Source organism: Candida theae (genome assembly GCF_024610275.1).
Source record: "Candida theae strain CBS 12239 chromosome Unknown scaffold97, whole genome shotgun sequence".
Lineage (NCBI taxonomy): Eukaryota > Fungi > Ascomycota > Pichiomycetes > Serinales > Debaryomycetaceae > Lodderomyces > Lodderomyces theae.
The window spans coordinates 1-17,695 of NW_026261408.1; the positions used below are offsets into that span (position 1 = coordinate 1).

General features: G+C 40.8%; 6 protein-coding genes across 6 annotated transcripts; 3 read left to right on the top strand and 3 right to left on the bottom strand. All coding sequences in view use genetic code 12, as the record gives it.

Moving 5' to 3' along the window:
- Positions 1-192: 192 nt before the first annotated feature.
- On the top strand, positions 193-1,254 carry KGF57_001935 (telomerase inhibitor; the record flags this gene model as incomplete). Its single annotated transcript, XM_051751193.1, has 1 exon — positions 193-1,254. A coding segment is annotated over one exon (1,062 nt), but the record flags the coding sequence as incomplete, so codon positions are not given.
- A 72-nt stretch (positions 1,255-1,326) lies between these two features.
- PHR1 (Phr1p) lies at positions 1,327-2,919 on the bottom strand (the record flags this gene model as incomplete). The annotated part of the gene is made up of 1 exon (XM_051751194.1): positions 1,327-2,919. One exon carries the CDS (start codon positions 2,917-2,919, stop codon positions 1,327-1,329), a length of 1,593 nt encoding a protein of 530 aa, XP_051609558.1.
- Positions 2,920-5,666: 2,747 nt separating this feature from the next.
- PGA43 (Pga43p) lies at positions 5,667-6,398 on the top strand (the record flags this gene model as incomplete). Its single annotated transcript, XM_051751195.1, has 1 exon — positions 5,667-6,398. The coding sequence occupies one exon, from the start codon at positions 5,667-5,669 to the stop codon at positions 6,396-6,398; it is 732 nt and encodes a 243-aa protein (XP_051609559.1).
- A 152-nt stretch (positions 6,399-6,550) lies between these two features.
- ERG26 (sterol-4-alpha-carboxylate 3-dehydrogenase (decarboxylating)) lies at positions 6,551-7,606 on the bottom strand (the record flags this gene model as incomplete). The annotated part of the gene is made up of 1 exon (XM_051751196.1): positions 6,551-7,606. The coding sequence occupies one exon, from the start codon at positions 7,604-7,606 to the stop codon at positions 6,551-6,553; it is 1,056 nt and encodes a 351-aa protein (XP_051609560.1).
- A 669-nt stretch (positions 7,607-8,275) lies between these two features.
- On the top strand, positions 8,276-14,689 carry KGF57_001939 (uncharacterized protein; the record flags this gene model as incomplete). The annotated part of the gene is made up of 1 exon (XM_051751197.1): positions 8,276-14,689. The coding sequence occupies one exon, from the start codon at positions 8,276-8,278 to the stop codon at positions 14,687-14,689; it is 6,414 nt and encodes a 2,137-aa protein (XP_051609561.1).
- Positions 14,690-14,758: 69 nt separating this feature from the next.
- KGF57_001940 (uncharacterized protein) lies at positions 14,759-17,330 on the bottom strand (the record flags this gene model as incomplete). Its single annotated transcript, XM_051751199.1, has 5 exons — positions 14,759-16,115; positions 16,547-16,587; positions 16,651-16,704; positions 16,783-16,943; positions 17,003-17,330. The coding sequence occupies 5 exons, from the start codon at positions 17,328-17,330 to the stop codon at positions 14,759-14,761; spliced, it is 1,941 nt and encodes a 646-aa protein (XP_051609562.1).
- Between the last annotated feature and the right edge of the window lie 365 nt (positions 17,331-17,695).

The following is a 17,695-nucleotide window of genomic DNA, read 5'->3' on the forward strand; positions in this document are numbered from 1 at the left end:
TCGTACTTTGACGTGCCTAACTCTGCTCTTGCCATGTGGGAAAGCTTGTGTGGAGGTGTGCATGTGTGCACTGACTTGCAGGAGTATATTCAGATGACATTTATCTTGAGAAAAAAAAAAAAATTTTTGAGATGCCCCTCATCAGAACGAGGGTTCCCGTACCGTATATACTTACACCGAGGACCAGCTAAGTCTCAAAGCTCACTAACTCAAGAAGTCATGGGTCTTGCGGGTACGAAAGTGAAACAAAGGTTTGGTCTAGATCCAAGAAACACAAATTGGTCTAATGACACAGCAAGATTCGGACACCAGTACTTGTCCAAAATGGGATGGGCACCAGGATCGGGTCTAGGATTAGTAAAGGACTCGTTGACTACCCATTTAAAGATTCATGTCAAAACTGACAATGCAGGTCTTGGAGCTAAATTGAAGAAAGCCGACAAAGACAAGACATTGGATGAGTGTAGTGGACTTGATGCATTTCAACGGATTTTGGGAAGGTTGAATGGTAACGAGGAGAAAGTCAATAATGTACTTGACATGAAGCGGAATGATGCTATTTTGAATGGTAAATGGGGGATGAGATTTGTCAAGGGAGAAGTTTTACTGAGCACTTGGGATAAGGATAGCAAGACTTTGATATCATACAAGAATTCGCAAGAGAGTAAGAAGCGAGATTTTGCCGAAGTGGACGAGGGAAATTTAGAGGAGAATCTTCGAAGGAAGAAGACCAAATTGGAAAGTGACAAATCTGATGAAGATGAGACAAGGAGACTGGAACAAGATAAGGACAGAAAGCGGAAGAGGAAGGAAAAGTTAGATAGTGAACAAAAGGCTAAGAAGAAGACAAAGGAAAAGCAAGCCAAAAAGGATAGATCGGCTAAAGAGGAAAGGAGTAAGAAGAAAGCGAAGAAGGATAAAGTGGATAAAGGGGAGGAGAAGGAAAAGAAGGACAAGACAAAAAAGAAGGATAAAAAAGAAAAGAAGGAAAAGAAGGAAAAGAAGGCAAGAAAAGAAAAGAAGGAGAGACGAAATAAACCATCCAATCAAGATAGCGACTCCATCAAGGTGGTACTACGAGAGAAGCAAGACTTCGATACGTCTACATCTATTGTGGACTCGCAACTGTCTCGAGACTCCACTCCAACCCCAATTGCATCCAGATTGTCAGGAAGAGCTAAATACATTAAACAAAAGCGGGCATCCGTCATGGATCCAAAGGCGTTGAATGAGATATTTATGATTTCTAAATAGAGGCTTATATATTGTTCAATGTACATTTTTCTAATGAGCATGTGGCGGTCCGCCTTTCATGAGCAATTAGTCTCAAAGTATAAATGAAACTCCACCTACAATGGCCGTAACCAAAGTGACATAAGACACCAATTTGAGCTTGGACATGTTTGGAGAGTGGCTGTTATTTGCATCGTTGGTGCTTGACCTTGATCCTGATGTGGTTGATTGGGAATTGCTGTTTGTTGATGTTCCAGTTCCTTGTGCTCTTCTACTCGATCCAACGCCACAGCTTGAGGTTGATTTTGCGTCATTGTTGACTGACGCACTTCCATTGAAGTCACAAGCATTACTATTTTCATTTTGATCGTGGTAGTACAAGTTCAAAACAAACGATAATTTGTCACGATGCGAGCAGAAGGAATAATCACCATAATCACCAGAGGTTCCATCAACGCTAATGTCAGAACAGTCAATCCTGCCGCATACATCTGCATAAAGGTCCCCGTAATCATCTTCATCAACGTCTTCAGCAACCACGCATTCAAATGATTTGGCAATACAATCACAAAAGTCCTTGTCTGGAGTAGGTGGCAAGTCTGCTGAAGCTTGCCAAGTGGAGCTGTCAGTGTCCGGGCATGTAATGGTCAGGGTTGCAGTATTTTCATTGGAGGCTCTAGCATAGCTGGGGCTTATGTTGTTAATTTCCGAACTATAGTATTCATAATCATCCAAGATTGAGACTGATGAGCCACTAATGGAGACCAAACCATATTGGTTAGCTTCTTCGAAATACATGTACACAATACCTCCGGACCAAACGTTTGACATCAATGGTGAATACAAGGCTTGAACTTCGGTGAATAATCTTGGTCTGTTTTCATTACATCCATATTCGGAAAAGAAAATTGGCACTGGTAGATGTTCAAAATCTGCAGTTCTGTCGCTGTATCCACTGGTGGTATAGGTTGCGTTACCGCACCATTCATACATATTGATACCAAAGAAGTCGGCCCTTTCTTCAACCGATCCACATGCAAAGTAATCGGCAATGGCAATTCTTGTGTCTTCGTCATCGTTTGAACTGTATCCAACGGGAATCTTTCTCATTCCATCGGAATCATCAATATACTTTTTCATATCGCGAACTGCTGCTTTAACAAATGGCGAAGCGCCGGTATTTGACCTGTTATTGGTGACCTCATTACCAGCAAAGAATCCCAACACGTTGGAGTACTCACTCAACTTATTGATAACCTCGGTGTATCTCTCATAATGGTCCAAATCCCACAGAGGATCATTACGGTTTATTGAAGTTTGTGGTTGTGACAAATCAGCAATCACGTAAATCCCCGCTTCACTTAAAAGTTGCATACACTCGTCATGGTCCAATTGTGGGTCAATGGCGTAAACTCTCAAACAGTTGGTATTTAGAGCTTTGAAATGTTCAACGTCTCGTCTACAAGAGTCAATGTCAGCCAAAGGGTCCTTGTAAGTGAGGTTTGAATCAGCAAGCAAAGATGTATCCTCTTGATATGCAATACCACGCATGAGAAATTGTGATCCATTGTTGGAGTAGAAGAATTTGTTACCGACAATTTCAATTGGTGGGGTAGTATCTTCGAACTTTGCCCAAGCTGTCGCTGAAAGTGATAATAAGCAAGAAAGAAGATGATTGAATCTCATTGAGTTTGTATAGGTGTATGTGCAATTGTATTGTACTGAAAGGTGAAGTTTGAGAATGTGAAAACTGAGGGTTCTAATTTAATGAGGAGTTCTTTTTTTTTGGCTCTGTTCTGTTCTGTTTTAGCTTTCTTCTAAAGTGGTGTATAAGTTCAGTCACTGAAGTCGTACGATTTGTATAGAGACTGTGTGTGTCTGTGTGGTTGCGAAAAATTGTAACAGAACAACGAGTGGAAAGCTGTTGTTTCTAGTTAGTGGTTGTTAATGGTGCCAAAAAAAAAAAAAAGAAAACTCCGTTCAGGATGAGCGAAAACGATGACACGACTGATTTGATGAGCATATCAAACTAATTACCCAGTTATTGAAGGATCTGATGAATATATATATATATAGTTAGCTTTAGATCTTTTACTCGTCCATATTGCCTCAAAATAATATCAGAGTTTTCAGAAGAATTTTTCTATTGCACAAAATTGGAACAAATCACACATACACACACACACACACACACTAAGAAAAATAATATTTCTTGTGTTTGTTGTTGTTGTTGTTGTTGTTGTTAATGGTTGATGTCGTGTAACTACTCATTTCCTTGGCTGGTGTGTTGTGTACTTATATGCTTTTACGTGTATATTCGTGTGCTAGCTTTGTATAGGTGAATAAGTTGAGTAGATCGAAAAGGAGAGATAAACCAAAGCGTGTCCAAACTCAATACGATGCAGTTTAGCTCGTATAAGTGCCGTATATTGCAGAAGTTTACGAATAATCTCCTACTACAGAATCGACTGAAGAAAACAAAAATGATTACTTTAAGCAATTGCTGTTCACTCACAAAGACGGTGACTAGTGAAGAGATTTTCTAAAGAGGCTGTGTCTATCACGCCAACAACTACGTGTAAATCGTATTTGGGTAACCCGTGTTTTTCTCCGTTGTTGTAGTTTAGCCGAGAAATTTCTATAGTGTGAGTTGTTGTGGCATAACGTGGTTTTGTCATTTTACTTTAATCACGTGACCGCTGATTAGGTTCTCGGGACACTTACTCGTGGTAGACAAGTCATTCGTAAAGAGTGAATGGCGTGGTGTGAAATTACACGTCAGGAAGTCAACTAGTTTGTAGTCTAGCATCAAGTCGATGTGGCTGATCCGCAGTTAGCTCTAGATTAAAAACGTGAATGGTTACTAATGAATCTCAAGAGTCAAGAAAATTCTCTTTCTTCTAGTGAAAACGCTTGGCAGGTAATAATAATACAAAAACACGTACAATCTTTGAATCATGACACACATACTCACACACTCACCCACTCACACTCACGCATGCATACATGCATGCATATTGTCATGAAATTCTTAGGTAAACAGTGATCATTGGATTTGAGAATAAAGGAGCAAAGCTGGTTTGTGGTGAAGATCGAGTGATGTATTTGCTTTTAAAGGGCTTGCGGTGGTCATGGGTGGTGATTTTGAAACTTTCATGTTTGAACTTACCTTCAGCAGATTTCAGGTTAATTATGCTCTCCTCATTTGTTTGAACCTCGCGTGACGAGACAGCAAGGTTGCCATTGCACACNCACACACACACACACACACACACTAGTCTACACAGTTGCATTCGAGGGTCCATATTTCCTGTGCTATCACATCCCTTACAGTCAGAATGTCCAAAACTGATGGTACACGGTATTAGCTAGTTCCTAATCTCGATATTCTTGCTGCTTTGATATCATAGCTTTGGACTGTGCATTTCAGAGACTACCAGTCAGTTTATATCTCTCCGTTTGTCAGCTTGTAGTTTCCTCAGAAAAAACAAAATTGTAGTTGGAGTTTCCTTGAAAAAAACTGACGATGCCCTTTGTGCTTCTCTTGAGACGGAAAACAATTTCAATCGCATGTAATTTATTCCATAAAGTAGTGACTAAGACTTTTACACGAGACATCCTGAGACTTCGCAACTGGTGTTAACTATACATGTTGATCACGTGCTATTTGCTCTTGGAGAAGAGAATTTTTCTCTCTCCCGAGGTTAAACTGGAATCGAAGTCACGATTCACCAAACCTCCTTCTCCGCCCACAATATTGCCACATGAGGACCACTGCAGTTAATTATTTTAAGTTTCGTTGGTGATTATTGTGGATTATATTTGAACCAATTCCTTCTTAGAGATTTAATTGTCGCTTTCTATTGACAACCTATTCGACTGCAAGCCATACAAGTGGGGATCCAGACCACTGCGTACTTGTGACCACATTGATTTGATGATACGAGAGAACTGCCGAATGTGTGCCTTGGGTATGATTCTGGAACTACATATGGCGAAGAGAAAACGTGGCTTTGAAAATAAAAGGTGAAATTTATGCTTCAATCGATGGACTGAATGCTTTTGGATCTTATCGTGAGAGACATCTTGTTTTACTGGAAGACAACTGCATCGCTCATTCAACTGAATGATCATGACTACGTGTTGTAATCAGCCAGCAAACATAGCAGCATGATAACAGAATGACAAAATGTATGCTCCTGCTAAGTCAACATGCGGTCGCTAGGGGATCCTTGTTGCAAATGGAAGGCAGTGAGCTTTACGTTCAACAGTATTGGTGTGTTCCACCGTTGGCCTAGTTTTTCCATTCTTTTTGTGTTTGTTTTGCGATAAGAATTACGCCTACAACCACTTTCACAAAATATTGCAAATTTCATAGGTGCCGCTTTTTTTTTTTCCATTTTCACAATCATATCAAACATACACAGTCAACAATGACAACTCAGTTACGCAACATTATCCTATTATTCATCTTCATTTCGGGTATCTTTGCCGCATCTTTGAACAAAGTTGGTGAATATGGCACTTATTTGAATCCAAATCCACGCAAAACTGCCAAGTGTGAACCGAATGATCTAGTCAAGTTATCCACTTGTTGTAACGATGTGCTTTCGAAATTAGATGAATGCAAGCCAAATGACTTAGCCTGTGAATGTTGTGCTTTGCAAAGTATTGACGACGAATGTTATCACTTGTGTCCTGGAAACCCGAGTACCAATTTTTTGACTGTGTTGTTACTGGATTGTGCTGCTATGAATGAGGTTAATGCTTGCTCTTTGCCTTTTAAGAAAGAGGATCCTGAACCACTTAGAAAGAGTATCGTCAGGACTGATGAAGAGGATCCTAGGATTTTGGATGATGCAGTTGATGCTAGCTTACAGAGCAAAGTTTACAACGTGGAGTCTTTGACTAAACAGCCGCATTTCAAAAGCGAGAAGCTTGATCTGACGGGTGAAAATGAAATGAGCGAGGTCCAGACTGATGCGTCGGATGATTCATTTGCTGCTGTGGGTGCAGTGATTTTCGTGAATACCTCCTCCAATCATTCTAATATCTCAACTGTCGGTTTGTTGAATGAGCAGAAATCAGGCTCATCTGGGTCTACGATACCAGCCATGGTGGTGCTTTTCATCTTAGCAACAGTCCTTGTTATTCAAGAGTTTTAACCAGACTAATATCATGCACATGCCATGATCTGGAGAAGAGTGGGGGGGGGGGGGCTAGAGGACTAATGGAATTTATTTTACTCAGTTAATTTACTTTATTCTTTTTTTTTTTTTTTCAGGTTTAGTCTTTGTAAAATAAACACTCCTATCTCTTATAATTTTTCATTTATCCATTCGAGAGTGTTTACTATTCCCGTCTCCAAATCCACTGCTGGTTTATATCCCAACAATGTCTTAGCTTTTGCAATGTTGTGATATCTTGTAGCACATACCACCCTCACTCTAAATGGTGTCAAACCTGGTTCTTTTCCCAAAAAGTTTGAGACAAATTGTGAAATGTAACCCAAACCAATAGCAACTGTTCTATTCAACTTTATGTAATATGGGTCAATAACTCCATCGTTCTTCCATACCGTTCTTGCCAAAGTCCAGAAATAAGTTGGTGCATCATTAGTAATGAAAAATGTTTCTCCAGAAACATCGTCTCTTGTGTTCTCGTCCAAGAGCTTTTCGGCTGCGAGTACATGGGCATCAGCAACGTTTCCGACATATGTCCAATCAAATAGATTATTATTGTCTCCCAATTGGTACTTTGATTGTCCCAATTTGGCACTTGCTTTCAAACCAGGCACCAATTGACGATCACCTGGACCAAATATACCAGCTGGTCTTAAGCTCACGGTTCTGAATCCATTTTTGGGGTCGTTAGCTTCCAACACAGCCGTCTCTGCTATAGCTTTGGTCTCATTGTATCCATCCATGTGCACTTCTGGATATGGCCACGTTTCGTTGGCATTGATAACATTCTGACCATTGAAAATGACTCCTGCTGATGATGTGTACACAAAAGATCCTACGCCAGTTTCCTTGGCTACTTTGAGCAAATTCGTAGTACCTTGTACATTCACTTTTTCGTAAATGTCTTGAGACAATCCATGCATCGGTGATGCTGAATGGACAAGAACGTCACATTTGGACTTTCGGATAGCGTCCGATACATCCTCGGCGTTATTTAAGTCACCTTTGAAGAACTCGATTGTACTGGGATCAAATGTGAAGAATTTCGACAATTTCTCGGGTAATGGGCGAACGTCAAACACGGTTACTTTAATTCCGGGACAATGTGTGACAAATTGTTGGATTAGATGAAGACCTAAAAACCCCGAGCCACCAACCAAAAGAACAGATTTCAAATTAGTATGCGCCATGTTTGTCAATTAAGAGAGTTGTCGTATAAAAAGCTCAGTGAAATTGGATCTTTAAGAAGAGGAGGAATTTTCCGATTGGTGTGAGTCGGTAGGATATTCGCGTCGTAAAAATTATTCCTTACATCGTACAGTGGAGTTTTTAAAGAAAAGATTCAAGCACATATCTCTTCATTCTCAGCCATTTATTCAAGAGGTAACTTAGCAAGTTATTGAAAAACTGATCCAGGTATTACTAGTACGCCAACAAGCCGGACTCTTTCTAAAACCTCCCTTGGACAAACTCCAAATGCGGAATACATGGTCACGTGATTGTGTGTAAAATGTTGCATTACAAAGCCCATAATCTTCAATTCAATTGCATGAATAATAGTATGGCAAATTTTTCAGATTGTGTTAGGTTTGACTAAGTAAGTATCTCGATATGTACATAGTTTTATTGCAAACAGAGGTACACGTATTCAATCCATCTACGCCAGACAATGTTAAGAGAGAGCACGCAAATCAAAATCAAAATCAAAACAAAAGTGGAAAAGAAAAAGAAAAAAAAAAAAACAAATACAAATACAAACATTCGACCCTTGAAATAGTATTCCAGCCCAAGGAAAACATTATATTGACAGCTTATACCCCATTCTGAATCCAGATCTACACTAATATCGCCAGATAAGTATGTCCTCAAGTGAAAAGGATTCCAAAGATGATATCAGGTCGCAATTGTCCGATATGCAAAAACGATTGTTTAGCAAGAAATCATCAAACAACGCGTTGAAAGAATCCACTAGCTCTAATCTGCTGCAATTGCCTCAGGAAAGCCCCTTGTCTCCGCATAATCACGATCAAGAAAACTTATTTGCCTCATCACTACAACAGTCACGACGTCCCAGACACGAAGTGGGTTTACCGGGTGTCAAGCGACCAAAAAGGGGAGAGAACTTACATCCTTCCTTGCCCGTTGGAGTAGAATCAAAAGGTAACGACATGAATTTTGTGGTTGGCTTAAGTGAAAACCTTTTAACCGAATGTAGAAGGTTGAATGCAGACAATACCAGGTTAAAGCTGAAGTTGAAACAAGCGATGCAAGACGTGGAAACGTTGAAGGAGGAATCTCATAAATTGAGCGCCTCAAATGAGGTGTTTTCATCCAATGAGAGTGAACTAAAGGATAGCAACTGGCAATTGGAGACACAAGTTGGCTCTTTGAAGGATGACTTGCAAGCACTTGAAAAAAGCAATGACAAGTTGAAGGTACTACAAGAGGATTTGAATACTAAGATAAACCAATTGACAAAGAATAATGATGAATTGGATATCACAAACAGTTTGCTACTGAAGAAACTAAAGGATATAGAAACAAAATATGAGAAAGATATCAGAGAGTTGAGTCAACGTGTCGAGAGCCTCAACGATGAAAATGATATCTTACAATCCAAGATTGCTACTGGTGGCTCAGAACCGCTGACGCGTCAGGTAGAAGCTCTGAACGTTGTTAACGGCGTGTGTGTTACTGAACTAGAATCTATCTTGAAAGACTTTGAGCAAGCCCAAGACCAGTCCCCAGGTTCCGCAGATGGGCATGCAGAGACTGTCATAGAGAAGTTGAAAACCTTTCTAAGTGATGTACGATTGCACAGGGCGGACAGCCAGTCCACTGAACAGGGTCAGAATATCGCGTCACGGTCAGCAGAAAAGGATGTGAAGCTATCTGTAGACGATATGCTCAAATCCATTCAAAGCTTGCCCCAAACTGCTGAAAATGATTCGAGAATCAGGTCCTTAGTAGAACAAAGGGGTATGAAAATAGTGCCAGCCGAAGACTACTGCAAACTTATCAACCAAGTGGAATCCGCCCATTCACAACAAGAAAAGAGAGACGCTCTCTTGGAATTACAATTAGAGGAGCTCAAACAAAAAGCTCAACTTTATGACCTGCCTGATATAAAGTACATAACCGATCATGCCAAATCACTAGGTTACGTTGTTGTTGATGGTAAGACTTATGAGGAATTGAGCGATCATGCTAACTCTCCCAGTCTCGATCATATACTTGAAAAGGCAAAGAAATATGACAGGGCTGTGATTCCAACACAAGAGTTGCAAAACCTTCTTGACCCAGATGAAGATCAGATTAGGAACAAGGCAAAGGAGTTGAATTTGAAAGTTTTATCCCAATCCGAGGTTGATTCTTTGACGTCTCCGCCATTATCTACAATAAAGGATCGAGCAACAACATATGATCACGTCGTTGTTCCGTCTGAAGAATACAACACTATCCAAAAGCAAATCAAGAGTCCCACGTTGGAATATTTGAAAAAACATTTATCTTCACATGAGCATACTTCTATCAGTAAAGAGGAGCTCCATAATTTGCACGAAAGTGCTAACAATCCAAGCATTGGCCAAGTAAAACAACATGCGGATAAAAAGGGGTTGATAACAATGACCAAAGACGAGCATGAGGAACTATCTCTACTTGTTCATGAACCTAGTAATGACCGATTAGAACTGCTAGCTCAAGCAAGGGGCTATAGTCTTATTGAAAAGCAAAGTTTGGAAAAGTTGAAAAAGTTGTCATCAGACCCACCCATCGCACACATACACGATCTTGCCGCGAAGAACAATTTGACTGTTCTTTCAACAGTCGACCACAACGAATTAGAGCGTTTGTCCCGCCAGCCCGACTTGGCCCACATTGAGCAAGTTGCGTCCAAGATTAACTACACAGTGCTTGCAAACGACGAGCTCAGCGATTTGAAGAGCAAGGCTGAAGAGCCAACCATAGATCAACTTACAGCTGCAGCACTGAAGAGAAACTACAAAGTGATGTCAAATGATGACTACAAGTCTGTTCTTGAAAGAGCTGATAATCCCGACTTGGCCCACATTAAGCAAGTTGCAAGTAAACATAATCACGTGCTTCTTGGCAAATCTGAATTCGAAAACGTAAAGAGGCAAGCAAATGAGCCTACTCTCGAGGAAATTAAATCGAAAGCCGCTAGTGTGGGATTGGTTACTGTGACAGAAAAAACGTACGAGAAAATGAATCATCCAGCAAAAGAGGATATACAAGCCCACTGTGATAGAATGAGCCTCCACCTTTGCCTGCAATCCGAATTCAAAGAACTCTGCGAAAGACTCGAAGCTCCCAAGTTAGAATATCTCAAGAGCAAGGCTGAACAGTGTAAGTATTCATTAATTGAGGATGAAGAACTTGCTACTTTGAAAAAAACAGCAAATAATCCTAATTTGGCATTTTTGAAAGAAAAGGCAGATGGAATGAATTATGCTATTATATCTAAAGACGATCTTGAGGCTATGGGCAGAAAAGTATCCAATCCAAATATCAATGAATTACAGACTCTGGCTAAGAGTATAGGTTGCGTTGTCCTTGATGAGAAAGAATATGAGGGCTTATTAAATCCTTCGAAGGAGAAACTTGAAAAGACCGTCAGCGCTCTCGGCTTTTTGTTAGTTACTTCTGACGAATTTGAGAAATTGACGCTGCTTGCGAAAAAACCCTCAAAGGAGTTTTTGATCACAAAGGCATCGGACATGAATTTAGTGGTTGTACCAGAGAAAGAGTATAGTGAGTTGTGCGGTAAAGCTAATAATCCATCGAAAGAACACTTGGCTCAGAAAGCAAAAGATATTGGTTTCGTTGCTATTCCTGAGCAGGACCATGAAACTTCGCGTTCGCAGTTAGCTAATCCTACCATTGACTTTTTGAGAGAAAAGGCAAAATTGTACGATCAAGATTTGATCTCACATTCGGCCTTGGAAGAATTACAAGTTGTTGTAAGTCGTCCATCATTGGAGCATCTAAGGGAAAAGGCTCAATTCTATAATGCGACGATTGTGGATTCACAGGAATACGAAACATTGAGAGATTCTGAAGCCTCTCCTAGTGCAGAGCAGATTAGAGACAAAGCATTAAAGAATGGGTACGATATAGTTCAGCAAGAAGAACTCGCAGAGTTAAGAAGGATAAGGGATGATCCGAATGCTGATGATGTGAGTAGAATGGCTGCAAGTTTGGATCTTGTCGTCTTGTCAGAGTCAGAACGTAATGTGCTTTCTCAACGCATTGAGTCGCCTAGTGTGGATTATTTAAGCGAGCATGCCCTTAAATTGAACTACACAATGGTCAAATCACAGACTTACGAAGACTTGAAGGCATTCGTTGAAAGCCCATCGAAAGAGTTCATAACAGAAAAAGCACACTCTGTTGGTTTGGCGGCAGTGCCAGAGGAGGAGTATTTGGTGCTATGTCACAGAGCAAACGACCCCGATTTGGATGAGTTGATGGCACAAGCCAAGACCAAGAAGATGACCTTGATCAACATTAATGAACTTGAAAAGTTGCACTCTCAACTTTCAGGACCTAGCTTAGAATATTTGTCCGAACATGCAGCAAAGACGGGTAATGTGGTAGTTTCCGAAAACGAGTTGGCTACTCTCAAAGAGCAAGTAGAGTCACCCACAAGCGACTATTTGAAGGAGCAATGTGGCAAGCACAAGTTGGCAGTTCTTCTGGAAACAGAGTTGGGAACGTTGAGATCTACAGTTGACTCGCCATCCGTGGACTTTTTAGTTGAGAAGGCAGAGGCTACGGGCTTCAAAGTCGTCAAAAACACCGACCACGAGGATATTGTCAGGCGTCTTGAAAATCCCGATGTAGACTACTTGAGGTCCCATGCTGCCAAAAAAGACATGCAATTGATTGGATCCGCGGACCTAGCCGCTTTGAACTCGCGACTTGAAAACCCTACATCAGAGTACTTGTCCGAACATGCAGCAAAGACGGGTAATGTGGTAGTTTCCGAAAACGAGTTGGCTACTCTCAAAGAGCAAGTAGAGTCACCCACAAGCGACTATTTGAAGGAGCAATGTGGCAAGCACAAGTTGGCAGTTCTTCTGGAAACAGAGTTGGGAACGTTGAGATCTACAGTTGACTCGCCATCCGTGGACTTTTTAGTTGAGAAGGCAGAGGCTAAGGGCTTCAAAGTTATCAAAAACGAGGATTATTCAAAGTTTACTGGACTTGTTGAAAGCCCAGATCTAGAGTTTTTGAAGACACACGCAGCGAGATATAACATGGAGCTCATTCCACATGCAGACTACAAAGCTTTGCTCAAACCTGACAAAGCCTCAATAGTAACCCATGCATCTGCTTTGGGATTGGCAGTGATTTCTCAACCTGATCTTGACAATATGAGAAAGAAGATAGATTCACCTGATCTTGAATACTTGAAATCCAAATCAAAAGGACTTAATCATGAAGTGATGAGCAGTGCTGACTTGTCCTCTTTACAAAACTCACTTCAAAATCCAAGTCAGGGATATCTCGAAGAAAAGGTAGAATCCATGGGTTATGTACTTGTTGAGAAGCATGAACTTGATCACTTGCGTCTAGCCGCTGATGCAAAGGAACTGAAAGACTTTACGTCGACAGCTTTGGAAGCCCATAGGAGTGGATCAAATGAGTCAAAGACTAATGACCCAAGCCATAGTGACAATCTTGAAGACAGAGAATTGAAGAACTTATCGAGTGATCTGCTCAGCATTGATGACAATGGATCTGCAATGAAAAAATTGAAGACTTATTTACGTGAACGCGGAATGTCAATTGTTCCCACGACCACCACTAGATCAAGTTTCAGTTCTACTAATACCAATGACTTTGATGATGCAAACAATTCATTTGGGGCTTCCACAATTCAGCGCGCCCCTAACAGCGAGGAGGTTGAGTCAAAGAAAGATGACCATGAACTCATCAAAACCATTAGTGAAAATACCCTCGCCGCTGCTGCCAACCAGTACTCGCTTTCACTTGTGCCTGACTCTGAATTGATTTCCTTGAAAAAGGATCGATTGAGTAAAGAAAGACTAGAGAACAGAATTTCCAGGTTGGCAATCGAGTTAAAGGAGTTGAACTTTGATTTGGTCGAAAGAAGGGATGTCATAAGAGGCCTTGAGAGTGAAATACTTCAAATTGAGTGGTCCGTATCAAAGGAACATGTAAGGTCTTGTGCAAGCAGTCTTGGTCTTTTGTGCATTAGTGCAAATTACTATGTTGGTACCACCACACATCCTCGCCCGGATGCTGATCACGTGAAGGTTGTTCCTGCAAGTTATTTCACCCAGCTTTTGAAATACAAATCGACCTCTGTGGAGAGAATTTCGGACGAGATGTTTGATCAATATGCAAAGAAACGAGGTTATGTCATAAAGGGGTCTGAAAAATTGAATGTGATGCCAGCTGAAACGGATGATGACTCTAGTGTGAAGGCTTGGCCCACAAGCCATTCTTTGTCACCTGGTGACAGTCATGATGGAGCGGATACACCACCAATGGTACATTTGGAAAGGCATGTTCCACATTCGGTTTCGATGAGATCAAACCTCTCGGAGTTTAGTACGACATCGCTTAGATCAAATACTATGTTCTCCATGGCAACTAATGTATCCTTCACTGATAAGCTGATGATTCCAGCAATCACGCAAGTTGTCATTGGAGAGTACCTTTTCAAATATTATAGGGGTTTCGGTTCGGCCTTTAGCGCCTTTACAGGAACAAGACATGAGAGATATTTTTGGGTTCATCCTTATTCATTAACCTTATACTGGTCTGAGAGTAATCCTGTTTTGTCGGATCCGGGATCAAGAAAGATCAGAGCTGCTGCCATTGTGGATGTTGATAGTGTTAATGATAACAATCCCCTCCCTACTGGCTTATACCATAAAAGCATTATCGTGCGTTCCACTGATAGAGCGATCAAGATCACCTGTGCAACAAGGCAGCGTCACAACATATGGTATAATGCTTTGCGTTACTTGATACACCGTAACGTTGACGACTTGAGTGTTGATGCGGAGGGGGCTGTTGATGAGGAGAACATCGAGGCATCTTCTTTACTGCAGACGATGGAGATGCGAAACTCCGCTTCTCATAGGAATCTAGAATCGTTGAAGGACACAGGTGATAGGCGAGCATTTCCAAGGCCGAAACGGATCAGCTCTCAAGAGGTGGTGCCATCACCAAGAAGTCCGGGAGTTTCGAGACTCCTGTCATTCAAACGATCGTAAGAATGAATTGAAAACCAAAGACTTTTAGGCTGTATATAGGGATTGTGTGCAAAATATAGAATATAGTTTTTAGTTGGGTTTTTCTATGTACAAGTTCTTATTGCGAATTTCCAGTAAAGATAATGTCTCCCGTCTTCTTCTGAATAGTACATCACTAAAGTTGAAAATGAGCACTAAAATGGTTGCCACACAACCTACACCTGCTGTTACACCGAGAATGTCACTATAACACTTATTACCCAAAACACATCCCAAGCTTGTGATAATGTCGCCGCTTTCGCTCGTAGTTAACGAGTCTACCTTTTTCGATTTCAAATCGTACTCCTTACCAAACATGCTGGTGAAATAATAGCTGGGTCCTATAGGTGCGAGACAAGTTATTCCCCAATTAAAAGAGAAATTTTCCATTCCAAAAATATCCCCTACTATGATGGGTATTAGACAAAATGTGAACCCATAAAAAAGACCTACTGAAAAGGAATTTAGTGGAAGGTTGGCGTATTGTTGGGTGCTTGAAGTAAGCAATTGACAAAAAGTTGTGCCCACGGAAGGTATTAATAGAAGCCATGACCTCGGCATTGAAAAGGATTGGGTGATAATATCACCTAGGATACCAGACAAAATTCTTCCAACGCAATTTGCAATCGAAATCATTCCTACTTGTAGTTGTTGTTGTTGCTGAATTAGCACATCAATCTTGTCACCGGTCGTTGTGATTTCCAAGTTTTGTTCAGCAATAGTGAATCCAACCAAGGACTTGACGATGTAGCCCACTGAATAAATGTACATTTGGCCCAAGGAAGCCAACGAGCCGAGAATTGCAAAAAGTAGCCAAAATTTGTAACTCTTGAACAATTCGGCTTTGGAATCAGGATTGACACTTTTTTCTCGAAGCTCCAAGGAGTGGTTATTTCTGAATGTAGAAGCGTTTCGAAGCTTATGCTCTTTGTCCGCTATGTAAACACTTGGAAAGCAAACAAAGCAAATTGCAACAATAGATATGCCAACAAATCCCAAAAACTCTGAGGTTCTCCCCGTGTAAAAGACCGAAGCAATTACAGAATAGAAAAGTGCGCTCAACCCGTACAATGCAAGGGGTAAAGAAGTTGCAACTCCTCTGATACTGGGAAAACTCACTGCGCAGCACTTTAGGCATGCAGAATTGATAAACGTTGACCCCAACCCTATTGAAAATAACCAAAAGCAGGATAGTTTAATCTGGCTGTGCTGTTGATCATATTGGCATTTCATGCCACCATAGCCCGAAATGATGAGAAGTGCGCCAATGAACAGCGACAACGTGTAGCCTCTGCGATCAACTACGGCACCGGAAATTGGCCCTGCGAGTGCCGTTCCAATTGTGCCCCAGAGAGCTATTTTGGAGGAGTCCGATGCTGAGTAATGCAATTGCTCTGCTAATTGTGGGCTGTACGACGAATAAAGGTACAATGTTCCGCATATTAGTCCTAAGAAGGTGCATGATAGTAGAACAAGAACTCTCTGCACGTTTCGTGATATCATGCTAATTTCGATCTTTCATAAATAACAATTGTGTTGTTAAAGATGCGATTAAATGGTAGGGTGTAGTTTTACTTCTCAACACTGACACGCGTAAACTAGTTGGACTGTTTTTGTTGGAGACTTTTTTATGTTTCCTTTTTTTTTGTTGTTGTTGCGCTGATCTTGTGCTGGACAGATCTAGTCTTTGCATACAACCACCACCTCTCACTCATATGTGTGGTAACAACTGGCAAGAGAATGTATCTATTAGAGTTGATAGAGATTTCTGCAGGTTGTATATTTCTGAGAAAACACGAAGAAGGAAGAGCAGAGAAAATCAAACATGGATGAAACTACAGAAACCTCTTCATTTCAGCTTCGTCGATGCCCATAGAGTTCTAGGACAGGTGGGTACTGTTAGTAGTTCATTCTTTGGGTAGGAAGGAGCAAAAAAAACGTACCAATATGCTCTTTGTCTCTGTGATATCAAGCACCGTGCCACGAAGTGACTTAAACTGTACGTATGTTGTTAGTATGTGGTGTTCTTCTAACTCATGGTCTCAACTTACAATCTCTTTGTATTGCTTGCTAACACGTCTCAACTGGGAAATGTGCGAATTTGTGTCCTTGATATTAAGGGGATTATTACGAGGATGTTGCTGTTGGTTTCTCAAAACTTCTAACTCTGTCTTAGCTTCAACAAGTCTCTGGCTGATTTCGCTGTTGGAAGGTGTTAACTTGAGATTTTTCAATTCTTGAATTGAAGGTTAGTCCACAGTCTACTCAAGTTCACCTTTTTGTGAATGTACGTACCTGTTGCAAGTTCGTTCAATTCAACCTCGACCTCAGCAGTCTCCTTCTCAATCTGTGGAACTTCATCCAATAGCTCTGTATACGAACTCTCTAGTTCTTGTGACAACATTTTGAAACAGTAGTAGCTAGTCTTCCCCACCGTTTTAACAATGAGCTCCTTCTCTTTGACAAGGGTTGCTAACCCCTTGCTCAATTTTTGTTTCGGGACCTGATTGTGCAAGTTCAACAAAATATCATTAGTCGAATATGGTCTGTATTGGGCTTTCATGTAGTTGCTTATGATGGCTTTGATGTTGTCTATATCTTGAGCTTTCTTTGTTTGTGGCATTTTGGTGTTAGTGCTGATACGGTGTTAGATATAGATATCGTGTGGGATCAAAACAGAAAATGTTGACAATTTCCTCAAAGTTTTGCAACCAGAAATCTTTAGTTGGGGCTAAATGAAACTAAAGTGGCCAGTTACTCTATACTCCCACAGTTACACCAAAGCTTAAATACTTCCAGTGTTGTGAGATTTGTCTTGACTAGAGAGCTCATGCAGTCGTTGTCAATTTAGAACATTTGAGGTGACCATTTCTTCAAGCTCTTAATGTGTTGATAACTTTGAAGTTAACAAAACAAAACATCTTCTTCGTAAAATTGTTGCGAATTTGTGGAAGTTGTGGCAATTCATAGATCTTTTTCAAGGCACAA